Source organism: Eimeria maxima, genomic scaffold, assembly GCF_000499605.1.
Source record: "Eimeria maxima Weybridge genomic scaffold, Emw_scaff556, whole genome shotgun sequence".
Lineage (NCBI taxonomy): Eukaryota > Apicomplexa > Conoidasida > Eucoccidiorida > Eimeriidae > Eimeria > Eimeria maxima.
The window spans coordinates 1-22,564 of record NW_013566597.1 but is presented as its reverse complement, the minus strand read 5'-3'; the positions used below and the strand labels follow the sequence as shown (position 1 = coordinate 22,564).

Sequence of the window (22,564 nt, the reverse complement as noted above, 5' to 3'; positions counted from 1 at the left end):
CACATGGCAGATAATGGCACGAGGCGAGCAAGAGGAGGAGGTCGTTCTCGTGCTAACACATCTTAAGTTGCTTGACACACTAATGAGCTAATAGGACACCAAGCCTAACACGCTCGGCAGCAACACTGAGGGTTTATTCAAAGCGTGAAGAAGGTTGGCTCGACATCCGGGCGTGCCGTAGGAGTTGGAGCTCCCTCGCATCCCCCTTTTCAACCTTTTTGCTCGAGGCGGCAACGCCCAACTCCGAAACCCAACTATCAAATTTTCAACTCAAGATCAGGCTGCCCCTTGCCTCCTGCAAGGCGACCTATATTCGCTCATCAGTCGGATGCCATACGGGCCTTAGGCCTATTAGGGAGTGGTACGTAGCCACGGCAAACGGCCGCCGTGCGTTACAATAACCCCGATTCCTCCTAGTCCTTGGGTGATACGTGGCATCACGAAAGTGTGTTACAGCTCTTATTTGTTGTTGTCTATTAATGGCATTTTGTTTGTATTTTTTATCCACGAGAGCTCATCAGGTCAGCCCGCAGCCCTCTGTAGGGGAGGCTGCTTCGCTCAGTACTCAATGGAGTCGCAGCCGACCGGTTAACGATTTTCGCCATATCCTTACACGCTGGACCCTCTACTCAAAATAATCGGCATTAAAATCGAATCACCAGCTGAATCACCAGCTTTGATGTACCTCCTAAAGTGCGTGTGGCTTCGGGCTCTTCTATATGCAAAGGCAAAAGTAAGCCACTACCCCAGATCCACCGAAGGGGGAACATGCTGTACAGAGGGATTGGTGCCACATTTTTAGTGTATTGACCTCGTCTCCCACTTTCTGACATTGGTTTTGAGGTATCGGGTGCTGGTCGGAAGGCACGGATTCTACTTGGTGAACTCATACTGAGTCCTTTCCGCCCTTCGTCATCGACGTTGCTAAGACCACAAAGGCATCGCCCAAGACAACGAATCCCTTGCGACTTTAGCGCCTTCCGCATTGCGGGGACTTATACATCTTGCGTTTTCAGGCCTAGGATTCTTTTGGGGGCTAACTGTTTGGGTATGCGCGGCCAGGACAAGTGTCACTCGGATTGTCCATCTTATCTGGGGACAGGCTTGGGGACAGATTCCCTATAGCGGCCGTGTCTTTAAAAATACCTATTTTAAGTAGACGAAACTAGAGCTTCCGCAGCTGTAGCTCAGTTAATAAACATCCTTCTCTTCATACATATCCAGGAGAAAATCCAATTAATTTTGAAATTGAATGTTTTTCAATTCTAAAAAAGGAGAAAGGGATATGAACCAGGAGGTTTACTGTAGGCTTCTCATTTTATCCTTTTGTACCAAATGCAACTATTTCGATCTGTCGTTGTGTCTTCACCCCACTTATTACTTGTATGTTCCCCTGGAGCCTCCCACATAGCAGCTTGGCTTTGAGCTGAACGTTATGCATTTGCTTTTCCTATTGTATACATTGAAATGACAAGCCTGTAGTTACTGCCACAATACGAAGTGTGTGAAAGGCTCGCCTGCAAAGAGATGAATGATCAATTGCTGCAAACAACCTGTTGTTGGAGGAAATGGTTCATAAAATGCACGCAGCCATACTAGAGTGTCCTTGGTCTAAAACAAGTAGAAAACTGCCACCAAAGCTTGATGCCCAATACTAAGCGGTTCATCAACAAACAGCCTCGTAATCTTCGCGTTCGTCCTCTAGTTCAACAGCTGTTGAAAGGCTAGCTATTGATATTGTTCTTTGTGCACCCCGTTATGTTCTATTAATGGCCCAACATGGACTGTTCACTTGTTCTGAAGTCGTCTTGCTCTTGAGGTTCTGAGTGGCAGGGTTTGGGTCTTCATTAATTCAATCCTGCCCAACATATACGTGATATCTGGTCAGGAGATCAATTTCTCAGTTCAGAGTTGGATTATTACAGGCAGAGAGAGCCCCATGGGCCCACCGCGCCAGCGGCCATTTCTCTCTACTGCGCTGGGAACTCAGCGGTGGCGAAGGGTGCAAATGCAGGGTACGCAAACCGGGAATCCGGAGCTTTGCTATGTTGGTTTCCGTCTACAGCCAATGGACAAAGAATTTGCCTCCATTATTATTACTATTATTGGCACCATTTACAACGGTCCACTGGTACATGTCGGCAGCAGCAAGGGTAAGGAGGACGAACACTGGCGGCGGCGGAAGGCCATTTCCCGGCTGCTGTCCCCCCACAGATTATGGTTGAGGAATGTTAAAATAAATACAATGGATTTTTAAAAAAGATAAAAATGAAAAGGAACTGCTAACGAGTGACAAGTCCAGAATCGCACGTCTCAGGCAGGATGACCTCCAAAGACCACCCGGCTGCAGTGGACAGTTCCCTAATTATTATACCTCACGGTAACAAACAAATTGAAAACCCTGTTTGAATACACATTTTGCTTATGTCTACTCGTAAACTTGAAAAGACGAACAAGTAGAGTGGTGCAGACAACCTTGCACATTAAAAATGACCGCAGACGGCAGCAGCGTAGGCGCTGGCAGGCCCGTGTCCAAGGCTTGCAGTCCCTGCCGAGAGAAGTTCATCTGCAACCGGCAGAGGGATTTATACCCCTGAATAGTTTATTTTGTGTACTCTCTTTCTTTTTGGTTAATTATGTGTTTTGGTACCAACATTCTGCGGAGCGAACTCACGTCAGCAAGCCACATCGTGACCGCTGACCTCTGCTCATCCAGAAGGACGCCGGCAGCGATCTGTGGTTTTTCGCTTTCTTCCATTTGCTTTCCAATTCACTGAAATCTCTTTTGTAATTCTGCTAAAAAAGAATCCGAAGAACGCTCCGGAACGGGGGGCGGCGACGAGGCATGGGGATCGGATCCCAAGGCCTCTTAGTCTCCGCTCCACTGGTTCTCGCCGTATTCTCGTGCCGAGTGTGTGATGTACATGCAGCTTGAACCCATTTTCTGACACTCGTACAACCGGAAAACGCAGCTCCAAGGCGAAGAACACCGATAGCCCTCAAGGGACACGACAATGAGGGGCTGCAGCGCATTCTGCAGAGGCTTCGGGGCAGCAGCAGCAGCTGCTGCTGCTGCTGCGTTGCTGCTATGCCCCTTGACTGTCGTGAATACAGAAGAGCCGGCTACTGCCCCTTCAATTTCTCCCCATGAATCTGTTCCACACGCTGCACCCCAGCCTCACCAAGAGGACCCGGTGGAGCCGCAAGGTGAGACTGCAGCCGTCCTAAATGGCACATATGCAATTAAGAAAGTTACAATGCTACTTTCGGGGACCAACATTATGTCTGTTCAGCCGCTCTCCTCCTGGATGGTCTTGTTGTAAAACCCACACCAATGCCTGAACACCGGCCTGAAACCGCTTGTGTTTGTCTGCAGAGGACCTGTCTTCAGAGCAGCTGGACGGTGAGTGTTTGACTGTGACTGCAGACAGGCATGCAACCGCTATGCATGTCCGTGCGTGCGCGCATGCCTGCGTTGACGTGCAAGGGTGTTTTTCGGGGTTTTGCTCTGTGCCACTTTTCTTTAGCCATTCTCGAGGGCATTCAGACATTCCGACCTGGGGCGAAGCCTCTGAGTCGCGGAAAGGGATATGACGCGGCTTCTCCTCTCGAAGGTAAGCGTGTCGAGACGCAACATATATGCACGTTTCAACACAGCCCAGTAGCACATTTCTTTCTGCTTGCATGTGCATGCATTCTGGTTGGATTTTCTGTGCGATGTGTACAGCAACTACGCCTCAGAAAAACCTGCAGAGACTGGAGGAGTCCCTGGGAGCCTCCTGGTTCGCCGATCCCCTGCGAGGTATCATTCAGCTTCAGATACTCGTAAACACCCTCTAACCTGTATGCGTGCATACTTGCAACACGCATGTATAGCCCGTATTCGACGCAGGTTTAGGGGTTTGGTCTGGGTGCTGCAGAGAGGGGTCAAGAAGCCTGCATGCGTCTGCGGGAGCAGAGTGAGGACTGCCCGTCTGCAGCTGCTGCTGCTGGTGTTGCGGCCCTGAACTGCAACATGGCGGAGGTATCGGTGGCGAAGGAGGCGGCTGTGCAGCTGGAGGAGTCTCTTGTGGGGTCGAGTGGGGAGGATCGTCTCCGTTGCTCCCGCCTCTTTACGCGTCTTCTGCTGTACATCGACCTAATGGTGTTTTATCAGCCTTTTAAGGCTTTTCAAGAAGGAAAGTCTGCAAAAGATGCCTTGCAGGAAGCATTTGTGCATTGGGGTTTTAGAGGAGACAACCAGGACGACGGCACATTGGCGACCCCCCCAGAGGTTGTCGCTGAAACGTCTCTGCTGCAAGCCAGGCAAGCCTGCGCTGTCCCATTCTCTATGCATTCTCCACGCTCTCCCATTCAGACCCTTAATCCTGGATCTCGCTCTCGTGTCCCTTTGTCCCTAAAAGACTCCTACATTGAAACTGAGAAAGCGGTGTTGCGTAGAGGTCGCACTTAGTCTGAAAGAGACAGTTGCATGTGGCGCAAATTCCTCATTCTGTTGCTGTCTTTTCAGATCAGCGACATCTAATCCGAGCGCCCCTCTTCCTGAGGCACCTCCCATTACAATCGCTTCTAAAGACCTCACGGAAGCACTTCTAAGCAAAAACCCCAAATCTCAAGTCTTCCTCTCCTCCGCCTTCAACCCTACCTGTAACCACAATGCACGCTAAAACCTACCTTTTAAAGCTCATGAACAATAGGCCCCAATGCAATTACCCAGACCCTAGGAAACGCGAAGTCCCACCTCAGCTACAGATTTTAAAGCTCCAGCTCAGTTGCAATAAAGGCAGCAAGTATGGATGTGTCCAACATGCCTGCTTGCATGCAACAGTAGGGGCCTGCAACCACGTAAAAGGATATTCTTGAATGAACTGAGGCCGTGCTTTTCTATGTACTTAAGTGTACCGGTGTGTGTGCACATATGCATGATGTACGTGCAGTGAAGATCGGGCTGTTGTTGCTGTTCCTGGCCCACATCCGTTTTGACGAATTGTTTGTGGGGGGCGGACAGTCGCCGATGGTGCGCCCTTATCCACAAATGTTTTTATTCCTATCCAGCGCTGTTACTGAAAGAAGAAGACTGCTGGACAACGTTTGCCAGATAAAGCTGCAGAAGCTGAGAGAAAGCCCGCGTCTCCCCAAGAGTCTCCTTGTTGTGCCCCGAGTCTTCTTCGAGCGTCAACAGTTCAACACTGGCTACAGCCGCCTGGCCTGTGATCTCCTTGAAGATGCAATACAAATCGCACAACAGAGTCAGTCCCAATGCGTGTATCCACGCAAGCGTGAACGCGCTTTCTTCACCCGCCTCTGCTTCCATCAGCAAGCCGCTTTACTTGTGTCCCACCATATTCTTTGGCACACTCCATGGGTCCCTGCAATGTAACGACTTCGGCCCCGCCTTGAGCATTCAGGCAAGCATGCCTACTGTGTGCATTCATGCATGCATGCGCAAGGAGATGCATGAGAAATAAGTGTATGCAACTGCTAAACACGCATGCCTACGTGCGCACTTAGGCTATGAGCGGGGGTTGTCCTTCTTCAATGAGATAATCAATCACCGCCCCCCAGAAGAGGGAAAACGCCTGTCTATTCCCCTGCAGCTAAACGCTTCTCCAGATGTCAACTTGAGGAGACTATGCTTTTCTCTCCAGAGGCACCCCTCGGCCTCCGTCCTCGATGATGCCAATCCCTGTTCCCCACAAGATCTCGTGCTGCCCCACCAGGAGGAGCAGCAACAACAGCAGGAGCAGCAGCAACCGCAGGAGCTGCAGCAGGAGCAGCAGCAAGCAGGCCAAGCATCAGCCTACACGACTCAGCCACAACATGCAGATGGTGAAGAGGTGCAGCATGAAGTGCCATCGACAAGCGAAGACACCTCACAAGCCCAACTTAAGAACGGCAATGAAGTTTTAGAAGAAACAAGCTTTATAGAGGGGGCACAAGAACCCATAGCGCGGCCTGGACCTGCAGAAACGAACAGGCTAGTTGTCGACTACGAAAAATTAGAGTTTTACTTTGGTGTCATTGCAGTTACAGGTCTGTTTATCCCTTAATGTTTCGTTTTCTCAAACATTATTTAGTAATGAAATTTGTACAACTTCGTAATACTTATACATACCTATATGTATACAGTGATTTGTCTTGCTTTAACCAACGAAACAGCGTCTCCGTCCCTGCTTACCTGTCTCCACCCTTGTTTGCCTGGCCCTATTGTCCCTTCCTATCCTCCTGCGTTCATGTTATTGTCCCTGTCTTGTTTGCCTTCTGTAGTTACACTTTTCTGTGTCCTGTGTCCTTGTTTCCTTGTATTTCTCTGTCTTGCCGCTGTCATCGCCTCTGTCTCCATCTGTAGCGATTAGGCTGCTCCGTTTTCCTGTACCATTTGTCTCCCAAAGGCCAGACGGCCACAGCTGGACCCACTTTTACTCCTGGTTTTATTATTTAGCACTAGTGCACGCACACATGGATTCAGCATTTGTGGAGGTAGGAATGTGTGCGTGAATGCTTGCAGCGGAAATCCAGACGGCCCTCCCCCCACTTATGACCCAACTGTCTGTAGATTGTAAGCGTGACATTGAATTAATATTCATACAGGTTATATCTGTATGCTACTTATATGTTCGTATATGTAGATATTTAATATGCGTATTTGCGTTTGCATGCACACTCACCAATTCAACAGGTCCCAATCCTTTATGTTTATAGCTGCACGCAAGTCCTAGTATGGTCGAAACTCTTGAGGTGACCAACTAAATGGATGCCTGGCTGCTCTGCAAGACAAAAGAGACAGGATGTAGCTGCAGCATCACTCCAACAACGGCGCCTGCATGTAAATGGATGCATGTGTCAATGCATGCGTGCATTTGCATTCCGACAGATAACAAGACCCTGTTGCATGCTGCATGCAGCCCACCAGATCATCCAAAACCTTCATGTGTTCGCGTGCACGTCTGCAAACAAGATGCACTCTTTAGTACGTACAAGCGCGCACTTATTTGTGGGCACAGACATGAAGTAATTTTCATGCATGGAAGTGGGTGCGTGTACAGGGTTGGACACTCGTCTTCGAGAGGATCCTCGGACATACGATGCAATTGTCCAAGCCACTGAAAAGAGTGAGTAATTAATAACACAGTCACATATGCATTCTAAAGGCAAAAAATAGTACAAACCTCTTGCTACTGGAACTCAAGACTGCCGCTAAACAGCCGCCCCCATGGAGCTAATCTCAGTGCCGAATTGTATGGACAGCCTACGCCAAACAGCCACAATGCAAGTATGAATGCAAGCGCGGATGCAACCGTGCATGCACATCTGCATATACGAAGCTGGTTGCATAATTTGTGTGTTGGTGTGCATGACTTTGTGTGGGGCTGGTTAGACCGTGAATTCTGTGAGCGGCTAAAGACAAACGACTTTCAAAAGGAGCTGAAAAAGCAAAAGGCGAAATCCGCGATGGATTACGCAGTTAAATGCACAGCGTCATCGACCGAAAAAGGCTGGAAGAAGATGAACTGCGCGAAGTACACTAGTCTCTTTCAGTGCAACTTCTTCGAAAACACGGCAAAAATACTCGACAACAGTAGGGCAAAAAAGTCAAAAATGGATAGATTGCAACAACGAAAATGCAAATACAACGCAGCAAGAAAACAGCTACCCAAGCAGTACATGCATGGAAAACAAATACTAAAGTTGGGAGACGAGATTACCTGTTGCAAGCCACATATCCGCACGCCTGCAATGGGCACAAATTTCGCGTAGCGCTTAGGGCTCCGACTGAGTTGCGGTGTATGTACACCTTACATTCACTTTTTGTGGCACTCTTGCATGCAGGAATTGATATACCGCACGCGTTGGGATGGCTGGCCAGGCAAGAACCCTGTGTAGGACAGCACTGCAAGGACTGGCGGAAGCAGCACCCATTTGCAGTTCTAGCTTCCAATCATCAAATGTATGAACACTTCGGATTGTACAGCCCCTGGCTTCGAGCGCTGCTTGTTCTAAACGAATGGTTTGGCCTCCTCGACATGCAGACAAAGGGTGGTGCTGTAAAAGGTGAACTGGCGCCCCTTTGAAGTGTCTAGGGTTTAGGTTTCTGTTTACATGTTTTCTCCCTTAGTTTATTAAATTAAAAGTGTGTGTGTGTGCTGCTGCACTTTCTGAGGAAAATGTTGCAAATGCCCCGTATGTGTGCATTTATGCGTTGCACTTCGTCCGTTTGTTTCGTCTTTTTTTCACGCCTCCATTTATTTACTTTCTCTCCTATTCCTGCAGATTCCATATTCGGCTTGAATGGGTTTCGCGCTAACTACCTCCTTCAGGGGCGGCACCAAAAGAAGAGTATACTGAAAAAAATACTCAGCGTCTTTAAGAAAAAGGAGCAATTGACTGCGGCGCACGTGCGCTGTACGTCCCACTATTCCCGTATTCCGTGCCTGCATGCATGCAAGCAAGCACGCATGCATGCATGCATGATGGTATGCAGTTAGTACAGGCGGAGAGGCATATAGGAACCAGTTTCCTTTGTGCCTCACTTGCCCCTCAGCGGTGACGGCTAATCGTCTTGCGATGAGCATCAATATACCCACCCCGTGCCTCTGCTTTTGTGTTTGCCTGCAGTCTTGAAGTCGCAGCTCTCTGCAGATGCCTGGGAGGCACTCCAATCCAGTTTTAGACCGGTTGTCCACCCCTCAGTATTCCATCATCTTAATCAATATGCCTCATTCTACAGTGAGGCATCAGGGGCAGTGAGGGACCCCGGCGGCCTCGCGGGGGAATTGGACAAGTTAATTGAGAAGTGGACGTACAACGGAATGCCGAAGAAGGCCCAGGTAACACGCCTCACAACCCATGGCAGCCCCAGTGTAGTGTATACGCACACGCCGTCGCACCCAAGGGGATGGGAGGGGGGAGTGCGCTTACATGCAACCGAGATCCGGTTTCGGTTTTCACTCTTTGAGTACTCACTGGCCCTTGTCTGCGATATACTATAGGAACTGGAGCCATTATATGTTTGCATTTGTTCATGTTGTCTAAGTGTCGCTGTAAACTCGGTTTAGGGGGTTTTAAATGATGTTTTGAATGCCTTGGTGTCGGCATGTGTCTATGCAGGATAAGTTGAAGAGAGGGCTGCAGGCGCAGACAAGAGATATGTTGGGGTTTGACCTGACAGCCGCCCCGCCCGAGATGAATTCCTTAAACTCGTCTCTAAAGGAGACACTGTTTCGCTCCATGAACAAGTTATTGGAGCAGCAGGATATCCGCGAGCAGCAATGGCTGGCCTGTCAGAGACCCTCACACACTTGGCCTTTTTTGCAGCTGCTGCAGGACTCTTGGCATTTGCTGAAGCAGGCAGGAGATAATTTGTTGCTGGTTGGGATCGTTACCACTCCCCAAGAGACCTCCTTAAAGACCAAGAAGTCCTTCCTCAACCGCGTCAAAGACAAAATATCCAGGGCAATCGACAAGCTCTTTCGAATGTCTCCTTACCAGGCACAACACGCTACATATGCAGCTGTTGTGCCTGACTACGCCAAAGTCGCCCTCCTACTCAAAGAACTCTCCAACATTTATCACAACAACCCCGCCGTTTTCCCCTCCGCCGACGTCTTTCTAAGGGCTGCTGAGTCCCTCTTCGACACCCTGCAAACACAGTTCTACAGCCCACAAGCCGTGCCTCCAGCTGTACGTAAACCCGGAAATAAGCAATGCTTCTTTCCATTGCAGACCCTTCTGTTGTGTCATAGCGCTGCTCTTAATTGGCTCTCTTTCTACCCTCCTCGCCTCATGTGTGAACCCACTTTTCCCCTTAATACTCTCATACGTGTCAGCGGACAGGTTTTGTTGCCCCCTCTGAGGAGACACCGACCACTATTCTATAATGCGCAGCCTGCACAAGAATACTGAGTTATGCTGCATCTGCAGAGATACATGTTCATGCATACATGTGCATCGATATGTATATACAGCTACCTGACCATACGTTAGTACAAAAATCCCACGTATTACATGTGCAACAGTTAGTAAAAAGATATACTGAATGTTCATAGTAAGCAGGAGTGGCGGTTTTGTGGAGCAGGTTCCCGTGACTGCGTTGGTGAGCCAAGTGGATCCTCTGTACGCGACGCTGGAGAGCGGAGAGAGGGCACAGGAGTTTCGGCGTTCGACGTTTTCTATATTTTTCGCACACCTGTGGCGTCTGGCATTGAATGTTGCAGCAGAGGGGTGGGCGAGGCCTGACGCTGCTGCAGCGAAAGAGAAAGAGTACAGCAAAACCTCTTGGCAGCGTTCCCTTTACGACCCTCTGCAAGTTAACTCCTTCCGCATGGTACTAGCAGGAGGAGACTTGGGCCGAGCGCTACTAGAGAATCTGCTCCCACCGAAGCAAAAGAAGATGCTTAAGAGCCTACGCTATGGCACTGGAGTGATGTTCACCTACCACAGCCACTATGCAGGCCAGCTGTACAGATACCTCGGATATCCCGCATTTGGAAACTTCCTCTCTGCCCAGGCCCCCTTCTTTGGCCAAATGATCAACCAATGGAGACGAAAAAGACAAAGTGACAGAGCTGCAGAAATCATGGGCTGGTTGGGGCTTGCTCTGTTTTTCGCGGGCTCGGTTGTTGCGTGAGTAACCCCACCGTTGACGGATTAGGGTTAAGGTGTTGGGTTTAGGGCTCGTAGAGTGCTGGTATGCTGCTGCTTGTTTCTGTACTACATGGTGGCTTCTTGTTGGCTTCGGTCGTTTGTGCGTCTTGTCGTCTGTTGCATTTCTCTGCCTCCTTGATTCCTCTGCCCCACTTGGCTGCCTGTATTCCATACTACTGTTTCCATCAGCCTCACAAGTTCACAGTTCACAGATCAAACAGGCAAATGCAGAGAGACATACAACCACAGGCATACATGCATGCACGAATGCACCTTCCCGGAGGCAGAGTGCATGTTAGCCGCGTTCATTCTGTGTGCTCCTGTACAGAGTTGCCAACCAGCTGAACGCCTTGGCGGAGGTTCGCCTTGACGGCGTGTCCGGTGGGGCAGCAGGATCTGGAGGCGGTGGGGTTGCGGGAGTAGGAAATCAATCGGGACTGGCAGGGTCGACAGGTTGCGGTCCTCTAGGGATTTGCCTCGATGCTCCTGTGCAAGAAGGGTCGGGTATAAGTGCCCAAGACCCTTTAAATCCGCCCCCATTCTCCGCTTCACCCGTCCTCACTGCCGTCGCTATCGTCTCCAAAGCCGTTATAATGGCTTCTTTCGCCTCTCTCCTAGGCCCTGCACTGTCTCTCTACGTCATCGTCCGCTCACACTTTAAGTTCTTAGAAAGGCTTGAAATGGTGGGGCATGCAGATACCCCAATGCACAATACAGAGACCCACGGACACAAACAAGACACCCGACACTTTCCTTAAAATTTCCTTAAAACATAGCTCAAAGAGCAGCAGGGGACACCTGTTCATACGGGATCCTCAAAGTGTCTCCTCCACGCTCTGAGACTGTCGCTTCATTGCAGCACTGCCGTGTGTTACTGGGCCTTGTCTCGCAAGGCAACCGTTCTGTGCGCGCGCATTGGCTATTTCCTGCTGTTCGGTTTTAAGGGATTAGGGTCTAAGAGTCTTTTTTTGTTTTCCAGGCTGTCTCCAACTTGTGGAAGTGGATGATTTACAAGATACGACACAGCAGCTTTGGGCGGTGGTATAAGAAAATAAAAGAAGGGCGCAAAAACGAACGTGAGGCCAAGAGGTTAGAGAAACTGATGAAGGGGGAACAGAAAGGCTCCCGCAGAAGCAAGAAGAGAGGGAAAGGATCAAGCAGACGCAGCATACGAGACGATGCAGACCAGTGTGAACTTGAAACAGACAGTGCATTCGATCTCCAATCTCTCAGTGAGCAATTCAGCGACATTGCTGACGACAGCGAACTTAGCAGCCAAGGTGGCAGCAAAAGGAGGAAAAAGGGAAGCCGCAAAAGCGGAGAAGACAATTCTTCTAAGGCTAGAACCCTTACAACCAAAAACCGAAAAGTGTCCATCAAAAGGATGTTCTCTGGCCGAGGCAGCAAAAGCGCAAAAACCCCATCGTCCTGAAGACCCCACCAGCAGCCGCAAATTCGGCGCCCACCCTTGCGTGCAACTCCAGTCCCTCTTAAAACTCCCAAGAGCAACACAATGGCCCCCTTAAAAGCTCCACGAAAAGGTACTAAGAGCCACAATGCTTCTAGACGAGGGATGCCTCACAGTACCAAATCGGTGCGCCGAGTGGCCTTCTCAAGGCCCTTTAGGAGGCCCCAAAGAGGCCTCCAGAATGTCATAAGGAAACCCCAAGGGCATGCAGCCGCATACACACTGCATGCACGCATGAATGCATGCGTCTGCATGCACGCCTGCCTGGATTGTGCAGGCAGTTGTTTTGGTTTTGACTGTTAATTGATTCGTTGGGTATTTCTGCCTTGCATTTTGGAGCTTAGTGAACTGGCAAGGGAGAAGCAATGCCAAAAATACGCACACACTTTAGTTATAAGTAGGCATTTCGCGTTTAGGATTTTCTGCCTCTGCAGGGAATAAAAAAAACTCGGATATTAGCGCGGCAGCGCTATCGGCTGCCGTGGCGTCACGGATGCATGCAACGCACAAGTTTGGGGCTTTTTCTTCGGGCTGGAAGTACGCCTCTGCAACCTACGCACAGAATATGTAAACATGCATGCATTGCTCTTTCTTATGTTCAGCCCATTTTAGGACGCAACATAATGAAACACTAAAGAGGGCACTGTGCTTGGCACAAAACAACGCAAACAAAGGAAGCAGCCGTCTTCCAGGCCATATATAACCTTCCACAAGCAAATCCTTCGACCGTATAGCAGCAGAGCTGCTGCAGAAGCAGCAGAGCAGCAGCCGTAGTATAGAAAGCTTGCTGATACATATATTGCGCGATCTTCACTCGGCACTAACCTGTCTCTGCTTTGGGGAAAAGAAATCCTCGTCCTCTAGCATGCAGTTGAAGTCTACTGCTGGGGCTTTCCAGCAGAAGCGGCAGCCTGCGACGCATGCACAGGCCCACAGCACAACATGCATGCAGGCAAGCATGCTTCCATGCTAGCCCCCATGGGGTTTTCGTTTGTGTAGTGCATGCTAGCGGCGTGCTGCTGCTCGCCGTTTTCCCCTGAGCGTGCATGCAGCGCCAAGTGGAGACGCACATTGGTCTTCTGGTATGTCTGCATCATTAAGAGGATCTTCTAGCCGCTTAACAGCGGCGCTAAGATTGTGAAAGGAGGCGCTGTTGCTTTTGTGTATGTCTGCTAGGAACTGCTGCAGCATCCAGCGGACGGAGAGGTGAGGGTTAGAAGGGGTTTCCCCGTAAGGCAGCCCCATGCAAGCATTCAGGTGGAAGGCATAAGGATAAGTCTTTAGACTCTCAAGACCCTCAAATAGCCTAAATAATGCCAATTCTTTCTTCTCTAGTAACACAACAGGACGGCACAAAACAAACAAGGGGCTTGGCCTGCAAACACGACACATGCAACCTTAAAACAACCCCCATATAACCCTGACAAGTTACAGCCATGCATGCATGAAGGCAGCATCCCCACACTCCTCCCCCGTAATGACAGCTCCTACCTGTTATCTATCGTTGCTGTCTCGAGGCCAAGACACCGGCCCTCTCCATAGCTGAGGCGTTCTAAGACAGCAAGAGATGCCGCAGATGCCGTCTCTCCTGTGCAAAGAAACGGGGTGTATGCACACCCTAAACCCTGCATGCGTTTAAAATAGCCACGGAGGGCCCTCATCCTGCAACGCAACAAGAAATCCACAAACGGGAAACGCCATAATGCATGCAGGAGCAGCTGGTGGAGCTGCTGTGGCTGCTGCTGCTGTTGCGCTCAAAGGATTTCAGGGTTTTCACTCCTATCGCCAAGCAAAACCGCCACACCACCACCTTATGCATATCAACGTAAACCACTTCAACACCGCGGGCCTAAACCCTAAACACCAAACCCGAAACCCCAGGCCCCCAGCATCATGAACCGTGCGGTGTCAGGGTTTCGAGGCAAGGTTTCGTACATCTTTACACCAAGGATGGTTCACTGCTGACGGTGTGGTCTGTTTGTTAGTTTAGTGTTTAGGGTTTAGGGTTTCGGAGTCGTACACCAGCGCCCTGCAGATTCTTTCTGCTGTTGCTTTGTCTGCAGCAAAAGTTCGTGCAAGGAGTCGCCGGACTTTCGCTTCCTGCTGCTGCATGCGTTCGAGGTCTTCTCTTCCACACAGCCGTCCATCGGGGTGTCTGTACACCTCAATAGGGATGTCTTCTTGCTTGCCTCCTTCCCGTTGCTGAGGAAACATGTAAGAGAAGGCCGGCCCCAATGGATGCAGCAGCATGCAGTGTACGTGAGGCCCAAGAGAAGATGCTGTTTTCTGTATCTGCAGAGGGAGGGTTTCTCCTGCATCTGGGAGGGATGAAAAGCCTTCAGCAACTACGTAATCTTCCGTACGAACTGATGTCTGGACACAGCAGCAGCAGCTGCAGTTGCTGCTGTTGCTGCTGTTGCTGCTGTTGCTGTTGCTTCTGCTGCTGTCCTTCCCAGAGGCTACCTGTCTAGCTGGCAACCTCGCCCTCACAATAGCAGCTGGTGGCCGCAGCAGGCGCTGAATATCCACATGCAGCGCAACGCATGCACTGAATTCGGGTTCGCCGCTATTGCCAGGCCCAGCACCCTCTCCTTTGCATCCAGGGGGCCCCTTCCTGAGGCCGCTCTCCCTCTGCTGCCGCATCCGCCGCCTTGAGAGTTTCTTTTCAATGTTTTCCGATAGCAAATACAACAGAGATAAACTCGCATCTCCACCAGACACAGCAACATACAGAGGAACATCCTCTTGCTGCCTCGAAGCGTCGGCAACGTCCTGCAGCTGCTGCTGCGTCTGCTGGGGTTGTTGTTCGTGTTGCTGCTCCCGTTGTGCTGTCTGTAGCTGCTGTTGTTGTAGCTCCTGCTGCTCGGAGAGCATCTGTCGAAGCGTAGACATTTCTGTTGCTACTGCCTTCCGTACGAGGAGCAGCAAACAGCTGCGGCAGCATTTTTCCCTTACGCTCGCCACAGCCAGCTCCTGGGGGCATCTGTAGCAGCGGAAGTGTCCATCAGCTGCTCTCTGCCTCTGCGGCTTCGCAGGGGTGCGATTGGCGCCCATTATGACTGGTTAGTGGGGGGTATTCAAGAGGGAGGATTCGTTACTAGGGGGGCCCCTCCGCCCCTACAAACATTAGAGGAAGGCCCCTAGCGAGACATGCAACAGGAAACCCCCCTAACTGACGTAATGTATGCGACTAGCCCTAGATCTTGTAGGGAGCTACACGGGCACGGGAGCTATCACTGGCGACGCGGGGGAGGGCCCCAGAGGGTCTCAAAGGGAGAGGAAACTAGAAGGAGAGAGGATAAAGATACACAGACATAAAAAAGAATGGCAATAGCAGTACGTCTGCCTATACGGAAAACAAAGAAAAGTCGAAGACCTGCTCAGCTTTATTGCAAATTATTGAAATTTAAGAGATATTCATGTTTTGCTGTTCTGGCGTCTATGTTTGCCTTGGGGCTGGGAAACGCCCCACAGGAGGTCAGATAGAGGAAATAAAAAGCGGAAAAAAGGAATAACTCATGACGAGAAAGGTTAATGCACACCAAAAATGGGGAAATGATCGAGATCTGTTCATGAACTAGAAAATCTGAATTGGACGTCGTGCACTCTGCTCGTCTGTACTACGTACAGAGCCCAGCAGGAGCAGGTTGCAGCAGCCATGGGCTTTGTTTGCTGCTGCTGCTGCTGCGCATTTGGCTTGCGTCTTGGAGGAAGCAGCAGAATTTCTTTTTCGTTTCCACTTCCTTTCCCCTTTGCTGCCTAACTTAGGCAGTAGGCGGCTGCTTTCTTCTTCTTTAGGCCGGCGGAGGTCGTCCTGAACGTCGTCTGCATTCATCTCCTGTTCTGCTGCGGCTGCTGCAGCATTCCATTCCCGTGTCGTTCTCTTGCAGCTTGCCTCTCCTCTCTTTTACCCAATTCAAGTTTTCTTGTTTTTGCAAATTCAGAGGTGAGCAGATCTTGTTTGCGCCTCGACTTACAGCTGATCTGCGTCTTCTACCTCCACCAGCCCTACGGTTTGGGGGCTGCCAGGGCGGTTCGTTCGTGTCGCCCCACCCTTTTTCTTTATTTTTCAATTTATTATCATTTTTATTGCTATATTATTACTCCTCTCCCATTCAGCTTATTCCGCGGTGCCGTCGGCTCCGCGGGGCCCCACAGTTGCCCGGTGGCCGCATTGGTTGGGGCATATGCATTTGTATTTCCTCCTTGTCACTCCATCCTTCTCCTTATGAATTTGAGTTATTGCTTCTCTGCATGCGTCAGATGTGCCTGAATATGTTGGCTTTTATGCATTTTATCCGTGCGTTTTCGTTTGCCGTCTCAGTGCATCTGCTGTTCTCCTTGACGTCGGAGTTGAATCGATGGGGTGTCGTTTGTATTGTCTGTTAAGCCCTCGTCTCTGTTTCCCTGCGTCTAATATATAGACACACCCCACATATGGTTAGTAGGAGTGTCGCTGTATCCATGGATGCATTCGTACATGCATGCATGCATACGTGCATACATGCATTTGTTTGTCCGCAGGAGTTTGTATTAGTTAAGAACTAGGAGTTGTTAGTGTGTGAGGAGGTTGTTAAATCTGTAAGAAGATGTATTCGGGTGGCTCTGGAGGGTACGGAGGTGCGAATGGTTATGGAGGCGCCGGTGGTTACGGGGGTGGTGGATATGGCGGGGGTGGTTACGGTGGTGGGTATGGTGGTTATGGGGGTGGTGGAGGTGGATATGGAGGAGGATATGGAGGTGGTGGAGGTGGCTATGGAGGGGGATATGGTGGAGGAGGGTATGGAGACAGAAGAGAGGAATTAGGAGCTAAATTATCTAGAGTAGACTGGCAAAGAGTTGAACTTGTTCCCTTCGAAAAAAACTTTTATGTTGAACACCCAGAAATCGCACAAATGCCGCCGGAGGAAGCGGACAGAATTCGAAGCGAACATGAAATCACCATTATTGCAGGTAAATTCTTACTTCTGCATGCAACAGCTTGCATGCATGCACCCGTGCATGCATGCACCCGTGCATGCATGCATGCACTGGCACCCCACTTGCATGCATGCCTGCATGCATGCATGTATTTATTTGCGGATGTGCGTATTTATGTAAAATGCTGGAGAAGAAAGTAGCGTATGTGGACATCTGCATTGCGTGATCTCTGTATTACATGCTTGCATTCATGCGTACGCACATACATGCATGCGGATGAGGAGGGTGTGTGCTAATTGTTGTTAGTGTATGCATTAATGTTCTTGTGTTCTTAGGAGTTAATGTCCCTAAGCCCTGTCCTACTTTTGAGCACACATCTTTCCCTTCTTATCTTCTTGACGCCATTTCTGCTGCTGGCTTCCAAAAGCCAACACCAATTCAGGTACGCCTCTGCATGCAACTGCATGCGCAACAACACAGCCTTGGATGCACGCATGCATGGATGCATGGATGCATGGGATGCATGGATCCAGCCATCAATCTAGATCTACGCATGCAGGCACACCATGCATGGACACATGCATGCATGAATGCATGTGTGGGTTTGTTGTGCAGCTACAAGGATGGCCAATTGCCCTATCTGGTCGTGACATGATCGGTATTGCAGAGACAGGATCAGGAAAGACGTTGGCTTTCTTGTTGCCGGGCATCGTACACATCAACGCACAACCCTACTTGCGGTGAGTCCGTTGTACTGTTCCTTTGCATGCATGCATAGATGCATGCACGCCTTCATCTGTTGTTATGCTTGTTATTCTTATTGTTTTTCTGTTTCTATTTTTTTTTTCTGCAGTTCTGGTGATGGCCCAATTGCTCTTATTTTAGCCCCTACAAGGGAACTGGTAGAACAAATCAGGGCACAATGCCGTCTATTTGCTTCTCCTTCTAAGATCAACCATGCAGGTATATAAACAAAGAAATACACTATTAATTTATCCCCTTTATCATCTATTTCCTACCCCCTTATCCTTTTTATCTTGTTTAGATATACATTGAACGCATAGCATCATCGTCATCATTAGATGCATCTAATTTTCATCTCCGTTTCCTATTATTCCCTCTCCCCTCCCCTAACAAATGATTGGCGACAACCATCTCTAATGACTATAAAGAAGCAAACAAACAAAACAAATAATAATATATATATATGTGTATATGTACATGTTGCAGCTGCATATGGTGGCGTACCTAAGCGTGCGCAGATTCAAGAATTGCAGCGTGGTGCAGAAATATGTATAGCGTGCCCAGGTCGTCTGATAGATTTTTTGGAATGTAATATAACAAATTTACGTCGTGTAACATATTTAGTTATGGACGAGGCCGATAGAATGTTAGATATGGGATTTGAACCACAAATAAGAAAAATTGTTAGCCAAATTCGTCCAGATAGACAGACACTTATGTGGTCAGCTACATGGCCTAAAGAAGTACAAAATCTAGCTAGAGATTTGTGTAAAGAGGAACCTGTACATATTAATGTTGGTAGTCTTGATCTTAAGGCTTGCCATAATATTAGACAAGAAGTATTCGTACTACAGGTATATATATATTTTTTATTTATATATACAGATACATAATATATATTTATTATTATTTATTTTTCTCTATCTTAATATGTTTTTCTTTCTCCCGTTTTCTGTATGTTTTATAGTTGTTTAAGGTGTATTACTTCTATTGCATACTTGTATTTGTGCTGTTTATGTATATGTATGTGTATATATATGTATATATATGTATATTTATGCATATATTGTATTTATTGTAATATACATGATTTGTACTACATATCTGTGTATGTGTACTATATGGGTAATCAGACGGGATACGCATGTATGCTGCATATGACTATGCATGTAGATACTGGTTTTATTCCTTCGCCTTTATTGTTTTTTATATTTGTCTCCTTCCTCGTTGTTATTATTTTCTTGCTACTTTTTTTAATTTTTTTTCTGTTGCATTTGCTTTGGGTGTCTGTCTTCTTTGCTGCTGTGCTGTCTCCTCGCATATCTCTATTTCTCTCTCTCTTTTAGTGTGTCTCTCTTGATGCCGTTGCTGTCTCTTCTGTCTCTCCCGCCGTTGTTGGGTGATTGGCAAAGAGGGGCTGCTGAGGGGCTTCAAGGGCCCCCTTATGTGGGCCCTCATGAGGTGTCTCCGTTGGAGACGATCCCCAGCATAGGTGGGGTCTTTCTCCTTCTTGGAGACGATCCCAAACAACTGTAAGGGGATCGTCTCCAGGAGACGATCCCCAGCATAAGTGGGGGAATCGTCTCCATGGGACGATCCCCAGCCCATCCCCTCACGATCCCAATACCCAACGTTCACGGCGGTGAGTATACCCAACGCTACCCTCAGCATGCATTTGCATGCATTCATCTGCATGCATGCAAACGCATGCATGCAGATGCTTGCATGCATTATTGTATGCATGCAGAGGGTGGGCGGGTGGGCTCGTGCATGCATGGAAAGACGCATGCAAATCCGCATGCATGAATGCATGCAAACGTGCATGCATGCATATACGCATGCATGAGTGCATGCAAATACGCATGCATGAATGCATGCAAACGTGCATGCAAACACGCATGCATGCATGCAAATAGCGCGCATGCATGGATGGATGCATGCATGGATGCATGCGTCCTTGTTTATATGGATATAAGTGGCTTATGTCTTATGTTGTCTTTTTTTCTTGTATATTTTCCTATTTCTTATTATCTTTGTGTTTTGTTCTATCTCTTTCCTTTTTATTCATAGTCCTTCCTTTTTGTTTATCTATTGTCCTTTTTTCTTTGTTATATTTTTCCTTTTTGTTGCTGATTTCCTCGTTTGTTTTCTTTTTTATTCAATTTCTTCCCCTTTTATTTATTCTTTCTCTTTGTTTTTTTTTTGTTTATTTTGTTTAAATCAATTGACACTTCGCGTCATCTTTTGCTGCTTATTTAGATCTGTCACTACCTCACGCAGTTGGTGCATGCATGCACCAACTGCAGCACGCACACATGCATGCATGCATGAATTGCTGCTGCTGCTTAGTTGTGTGTTTGTGTATGTAATATATATAGTGTAGTAGTTGCACGATTGCATGCACATGCACACGAAAGTACTGGGGCTGCTGCATGCATGCTTGAGGGCATTGTTGCTGCTGACTGCATGCACGAGTTGTGGGGCTGTTGCATGCATGCATGCAGGAATATGAGAAGAGAGGACAGCTTATGTCTTTGCTGCGTCGTATTATGGATGGATCTAAGATTCTTGTCTTTGCGGAGACCAAGAGAGGTGAGGGATAAGTTTCTGCTGCTGCTGTTACTGCTGCTGCAGTTTTAGTGCTGCGGTGTTTCTATATGACTATTTATTATTAATTAATTAATTAATTAATGTTATTTATATATTTATTTTATTTATTTATTTAGGTGCTGATAACTTAACCCGTGATTTACGTATGGAGGGATGGCCTGCCTTATCCCTTCATGGTGATAAAAAACAAGAAGAAAGAACATGGGTATTAGATGAATTCAAACAGGGACGCAACCCTATTATGGTCAGTCCTTCCTGCTGCTGCTGCTGCTGCTGCTCTTGTTCCTGCCTGAGCTGCTTTTGGTGGTGGTGTTGTTGCTCATCTTGGTGTTGCTGCTGTGGCTCTTGTTGCTACTGGTGCTGCCTGCACTTGCGGCATCGCATGCATCCATGTATTTACATTTATTTATATTTATTTATATTTATGTATATTTATTTATTTATTTATTTATATACAGGTAGCAACAGACGTTGCCTCCCGTGGTTTAGATGTAAAAGATATTCGTCATGTAATAAATTATGATATGCCCAATCAAATAGAAGATTATGTTCATAGAATAGGAAGAACAGGAAGAGCAGGAGCTAAAGGTACGCTACCTTATTCTTCTTATTCTCCTTCCAGCTGCTGCTGTTGCTGCTGCTGCTACTGTTGTCGCTGGTGCTGCAGCAGATGCAGATGCAGAAGATGCAGCAAATGACGCGACACTGTGTCTTTATTATTTACCCGTTATCACCATTGTTGTATGCATGCATGCATGCATGCATATAATAAAATATAATATATATTTTCTTTTTGTTGTATAATGTGTGCATGCATGCATGCAGGTAATGCTTATACTTTCTTTACAGCAGATAAGCAACGTTTAGCTCGTGATTTAGTTCGTGTATTAAAGGAAGCAAATCAGACAGTCCCTCCTGAATTAGAGGCCCTTGTTACTTATGGAGGAGACAGCGGAGGAGGGAGATGGGGATCGAGAGGAGGAGGAGGGAGAGGAAATTCATTCAGGGGAGGGGGCCCTTATTCTAGACCTGGAGGACCTAATGGTATGCCATTAGGACCAGGAAGATTCTAAATATCCTCCCGTTGCTGCTCCTGCTGCTGCAGCTGCTGCTGCAGTAGTGGTAGTAGTAGGAGCTGCAGCAGCAGCTGCGGCTGTAGGTGTAACTGCAGCTGGCGCTCTGTAGCTGCTGCTGCTGCTGCTGCTGTAGCAGGAGGGGAATAGGCTATAGTGTAGGTAGTAATTATGCTTGTATGGTGTATATTTTGGGGCTTTGGCAAAAAGATGCATGCGCTTCTGCTGCAAGGAAGAGAATATATATATTATTCCTTCTTCCTGCATTTTTGGGGCTTTAAATTGCCTTAGGAGGGATGTTATTGCATGCAGCAGCCCTTCATCATATGTATTTACCACTCGCCACCAATATTTGCATGCAGAGGCGCATGCAGAAGTCTCTGCATGCATACTTGCATGCATGCATGAATACATATATATACCCTTGCATGTATCCATTCATCTATCCTTGCATGTATGCATGCATCCATGCATGCATACAATATCATCATGCATGCATACAACACTGTTGCATGCATTATGCATGTAGTACTGGCCTGTTTGCATGCAATAACCATCATATACACACTATGCGCGCATGCATGCATGCACGCATGTAATGACCATCATACACGCATGCATGTGTGCGCACGCACGCATGCATGCAGGCATGCGAGGACCATCATATTCACATGCATGCAACCATGCACGCAGCATGCATACATGCATGCATGCACCCATTCATGCATGCACACACGCATGCACCAACCCATGCATGCATGCACACCTGCCTGCATGCATGCAAGAGGGTAGCGAAGTGTGCATAGTGTAAGAGTAAGGGCTTAGCTGTTGGTTCGTTGGTTTTCTTTTGTGGGGTTTTTCTGCGCTTTGTCTGTGGACAGCCTGACGGATTACTATTATTATTATTATTATTATTGTTATTATAATTCTTATTATTATTATTAACATTAAATTGTTTACTATGGCACACTCTTTGTTAATACGTGTAGGAGGTATTAGTAGCAGTTGTGTATAGGCAGCATAGGAGGAAGAAGAGGAAGAAATAGATGTATATATATATGAGGTATATATATAATATATATATATATATATTATATATATATAT

At 47.9% G+C, this 22,564-nt stretch overlaps 4 protein-coding genes across 4 annotated transcripts; 3 read left to right on the top strand and 1 right to left on the bottom strand.

Moving 5' to 3' along the window:
- Window positions 1-3,014: 3,014 nt before the first annotated feature.
- EMWEY_00037330 (hypothetical protein, conserved) lies at window positions 3,015-4,453 on the top strand (the record flags this gene model as incomplete). Its single annotated transcript, XM_013482234.1, has 5 exons — window positions 3,015-3,207; window positions 3,377-3,403; window positions 3,528-3,614; window positions 3,728-3,802; window positions 3,921-4,453. The coding sequence occupies 5 exons, from the start codon at window positions 3,015-3,017 to the stop codon at window positions 4,451-4,453; spliced, it is 915 nt and encodes a 304-aa protein (XP_013337688.1).
- Window positions 4,454-4,918: 465 nt separating this feature from the next.
- EMWEY_00037320 (Chromosome III, complete sequence, related) lies at window positions 4,919-12,683 on the top strand (the record flags this gene model as incomplete). Its single annotated transcript, XM_013482233.1, has 13 exons — window positions 4,919-5,249; window positions 5,512-6,033; window positions 6,509-6,559; window positions 7,047-7,112; window positions 7,379-7,579; window positions 7,831-8,052; window positions 8,272-8,403; window positions 8,617-8,828; window positions 9,109-9,681; window positions 10,076-10,623; window positions 10,973-11,327; window positions 11,624-11,876; window positions 12,547-12,683. The coding sequence occupies 13 exons, from the start codon at window positions 4,919-4,921 to the stop codon at window positions 12,681-12,683; spliced, it is 3,603 nt and encodes a 1,200-aa protein (XP_013337687.1).
- Window positions 12,684-12,922: 239 nt separating this feature from the next.
- On the bottom strand, window positions 12,923-15,004 carry EMWEY_00037310 (hypothetical protein, conserved; the record flags this gene model as incomplete). The annotated part of the gene is made up of 5 exons (XM_013482232.1): window positions 12,923-13,023; window positions 13,183-13,487; window positions 13,604-13,700; window positions 14,139-14,304; window positions 14,603-15,004. The coding sequence occupies 5 exons, from the start codon at window positions 15,002-15,004 to the stop codon at window positions 12,923-12,925; spliced, it is 1,071 nt and encodes a 356-aa protein (XP_013337686.1).
- Window positions 15,005-16,738: 1,734 nt separating this feature from the next.
- EMWEY_00037300 (DEAD-box ATP-dependent RNA helicase 30, related) lies at window positions 16,739-18,003 on the top strand (the record flags this gene model as incomplete). The annotated part of the gene is made up of 4 exons (XM_013482231.1): window positions 16,739-16,892; window positions 17,368-17,474; window positions 17,648-17,772; window positions 17,886-18,003. The coding sequence occupies 4 exons, from the start codon at window positions 16,739-16,741 to the stop codon at window positions 18,001-18,003; spliced, it is 504 nt and encodes a 167-aa protein (XP_013337685.1).
- Between the last annotated feature and the right edge of the window lie 4,561 nt (window positions 18,004-22,564).